Source organism: Tupaia chinensis, unplaced genomic scaffold, assembly GCF_000334495.1.
Source record: "Tupaia chinensis unplaced genomic scaffold, TupChi_1.0 Scaffold143961_1, whole genome shotgun sequence".
Classification (NCBI taxonomy): domain Eukaryota; kingdom Metazoa; phylum Chordata; class Mammalia; order Scandentia; family Tupaiidae; genus Tupaia; species Tupaia belangeri.
In genome coordinates, this window is record NW_006203812.1 from 376,161 (window position 1) to 379,933 (window position 3,773).

Here is a 3,773-nt window from a genome sequence, read left to right on the forward strand (position 1 = left end):
CATCAGACTCCCACATGACTGACCGTGGTTTGAGTCCCGGACCTGGCAGCTTGCTTTTTCACTTTCCCTCCCTCTCTCTCTGTGTCTCTCTCTAATCTGATTAAAAATAATAGTAATAGGGGCCAGCAGATGGAGTAATGGTTACATTGCTGGACTCCCATGGAGTGGACTGCCGTTAGAGTTCTGGACCAGTGAGTTAAAATTCGTGCTGGGCATGTGTTCACGCATGTCCAAAATCCTGAGAGGAGAATGAAGAAGGGATTATGGCATGGCCATCCCCCTGGAGTGGGGAGTGATTTATCGCTTTCTGTCTCTCTGTCTCTCTGTCTCTCTAGCAATCACATGCACCCTATAGCAAAAATCTCTCCTGCCAAACAGAAAAAAGGATAATAATAAATAATTTTAAAAGGTATTTTTATTAAAAATAATCAGCTGAGCTAATTAGTTTGCACAATAAAATAGCTGATTTTCAATCTATCTCAGGGTGCTTACCTCATCAAACACTAGCAACTAAAGTTTGCAGATACACATGGAGTAGGAAAGACATTTCTGTTTGTGTCCCAAACACCCGACCTCGCCACCAGTGAAGAAAGATCAACCTGCAGACATGCCCACTGGCACCACCACTGCTATACTCAGCCACTATTTCTCTATTACTTATCTATCATCTCATACGCTCCAGGTTCCTGAATCTGTACACAGACCTGCGTATCTGACTTTGGGCTTTGATGACTATCCAAACTCCCCTCCTAGCTTTGGAAACTTGGCTTTCCTGCACAATTTTTAGCTTTGCTTACATTTTTGGTTTAGAAACCTCCACGTGTACCCTGGCTCCATGGAGGTGTGGAGAAGTTCCAATTTGTCTTTATCCTGCTCCTTCTCAAGGACGTACATACGAAAACATCCTTCCATTATCTGCTACCTCATCACAGCTTCACACCCCAATTCTAGCAGCCTGATATGCCTAGCTTACAAATTTCCCTATAAGCTCCAACTCTTTCGCTTGCACTGCTGTTGACTGGTAATCTTTCTGGTGATCTTCTAACTTCTCTTTTCAGACCTTTATTTCTCTCCATTTCCCTCCTGCAATATGTTCCTCCCACAATGATAAGAGGTCTTATTCTTTCTTTCTTTCTTTTGTTTGTTTGTTGTTTTGTTTTGTTTTTGTTTTGCCGTAGGGCATGTGTGTGTATGTGTGTGTGTGTGTGTGTGTGTGTGTGTGTGTGAGAGAGAGAGAGAGAGAGAGAGAGAGAGAGAAATTATCCCCCAAGCAGGATGACCACACCACAATCCCTTCTTCTCCATTTTCCTCCTGGGATTTTGAGCATGCATGCACATGTGCCTACTTTGTTTTTCAAGCCACCAGGTCTGGAACTGGAACCCTGCACTTGACCATGTGGGATCCAGCCATCTTGTCCTCCATGCTACCTGCTGACTTGAGGTCTAATTCTTCTAACAAATATCTTAGACAATAAAACTGCTTCTTATTGAATTCTGACTGATACAAGATCCCACACAAACTACTAAATGGAAGTCTCATTGAATTTACATAGAGGAGACAGAGAGAGAGCGCTAGGGTCCTTGATCTCCTCTTGCCTTACTCTCACTTCTAGTACTTCCTGTCTTTCCTTCTGCATGTTCTCATCACCTCCCATATGAAAAGTTTTCAAATCTATGCCCTTACCTACTTTACTTTTTCTTTCTTTTTTTTTTTTTTTTTTTTTTTTTTGCTGTAGGGTACATGTACTCACAAGAGAGAAAGAGAGAAACCACTCCCTGGGGAGATGGCCACACCTCAATCCCTTCTCTTCCATTCTCCTTTGGGGACCTTGGGCATGCATACACACACCCCAGGCATAATACTCAAGCAGCTGGTCTGGGACCTGAACTGCACAGCTAGTCATAAGGTATCCAGTGCCCCAGACTTCACACTATCTGCTGGTTCCCCTTTACTCTTTTTTTAAAAAAGAAGTTTTTGACCATTTCCCTTTACCGACCCCTGGGGGATGGGGCGTTTCTGCAGCCCTGCGTTTGTGAAAGTGGGATGTGGAGGCGGGAATTTCCTTACTGGAGAGAAAAGGAACAGTTCCGTAAACTCTTTATTGGTGGCTTAAGCTTTGAAACCACAGAAGAAAGTTTGAGGAACTACTACAAGCAATGGGGAAAGCTTACAGACTGTGTGGTAATGAGGGATCCTGCAAGCAAAAGATCAAGAGGATTTGGTTTTGTGACTTTTTTGGGGGGGGTAGGAGAGGTTTTCGCTATAGGGCACGTGCGCTCGCCAGACAGAGAGAGACAGAAAGACAGAAAGCGAGAAATCAACCCACAGGGGGGATGGTCACGCTGCAATCCCTTCTCCTCCATTCTCCTCTTGGGATCTTGGGCACGCACGCACACGTGCCCGGCGTGAGTTTTAAGCCACTGGGTCCAGGACGTGAACCGTGGTCGACTATGTGGGAGTCCAGCAACATAGCCATTACGCTAACTGCTGGTTCCTGGTTTTGTGACTTTCTCATCCATGGCCGAGGTTGATGCTACCATGGCTGCGAGATCTCATTCAATTGATGGGAGAGTCATTGAGCCCAAACATGCTGTGGTAAGAGAGGAGTCTGGAAAGCCAGGGGCTCATGTAACTGTGAAGAAGTTGTTTGTTGGTGGAATTAAAGAAGATACTGAGGAACATCACCTTAGAGATTATTTTGAGGAATATGGAAAAATTGATACCATTGAGATAATTACTGATAGGCAATCTGGAAAGAAAAGAGGCTTTTGCTGTGTTCCTTTTGATGACCATGATCCTGTGGATAAAACTGTTTTGCAGAAATACCATACTATCAATGGACATAACGCAGAAGTAATACGTGGCTTTGGGGATGGCTATAATGGGTGTGGAGGCGGACCTGGAGGTGGCAATTTTGGAGGTAGCCCTGGTTATGAAGGAGGAAGAGGAGGATATGGTAGTGGAGGACCTGGATATGGCAACCAGGATGGGGGCTATGGAGATGATTATGACAACTATGGAGGAGGAAATTATGGAAGTGAAAATTACAATGATTTTGGAAACTATAACCAGCAACCTTCTAACTATGGTCCAATGAAGAGTGGAAACTTTGGTGGTAGCAGAAACATGGGGGGACCATATGGTGGAGGAAACTACGGTCTAGGAGGCAGTGGAGGAAGTGGGAGTTATGGTGGGAGGAGCCGATATTGAGCTTCTTTCTCTTTGCCATGGGCTTCACTGTATAAATAGGAGAGGAGGAGAGCCCAGAGGTAACCGAACAGCTTCAGGTTATCCAAATAACAATGCTAAGGAAATTCTTATCTCAGTCATGCATAAATATACAGTGATATGGCAGGAGACACCAGAGCAGATGCAGAGAGCCATTTTGTGAATGGATTGGATTATTTAATAACATTACCTTACCGTGGAGGAAGGATTGCAAAAAATGCCTTTGAGACAGTTTCTTAGCTTTTTAATTGTTGTTTCTTTCTAGTGGTCTTTGTAAGAGTGTAGAAGCATTCCTTCTTTGATAATGTTAAATTTGTAAGTTTCAGGTGACATGTGAAACCTTTTTTAAGATTTTTCTCAAAGTTTTGAAAAGCTATTAGCCAGGATCATGGTGTAATAAGACATAACGTTTTTCCTTTAAACAATTTAAGTGCGTGTGTAGAGTTAAGGAACTGTTGTACATTTATAATTTAATAAAATAATTCTAAAGAAAAAAAAAACAGAAGAAGTTTTTAATTAATCAAGTAATATATGAATATATCTT

At 42.9% G+C, this 3,773-nt stretch overlaps 1 protein-coding gene across 1 annotated transcript; it reads left to right on the plus strand.

Moving 5' to 3' along the window:
- The first annotated feature begins 2,044 nt into the window (after positions 1-2,044).
- On the plus strand, positions 2,045-3,251 carry LOC102486160 (heterogeneous nuclear ribonucleoproteins A2/B1). The gene is made up of 2 exons (XM_006165551.1): positions 2,045-2,220; positions 2,497-3,251. Exons 1-2 carry the CDS (start codon positions 2,045-2,047, stop codon positions 3,209-3,211), a joined length of 891 nt encoding a protein of 296 aa, XP_006165613.1. The 3' UTR covers positions 3,212-3,251.
- The last annotated feature ends 522 nt before the right edge of the window (positions 3,252-3,773 follow it).

Excerpts from the sequence above, each read along its gene's own strand:
- LOC102486160 (XM_006165551.1), top strand. The coding sequence starts at position 2,045 with ATGTGGAGGCGGGAATTTCCTTACTGGAGAGAAAAGGAACAGTTCCGT. Across the intron at positions 2,221-2,496 it reads AGCAAAAGATCAAGAGGATT|TGGTTTTGTGACTTTCTCAT; the intron begins TGGTTTTGTGAC and ends ACTGCTGGTTCC.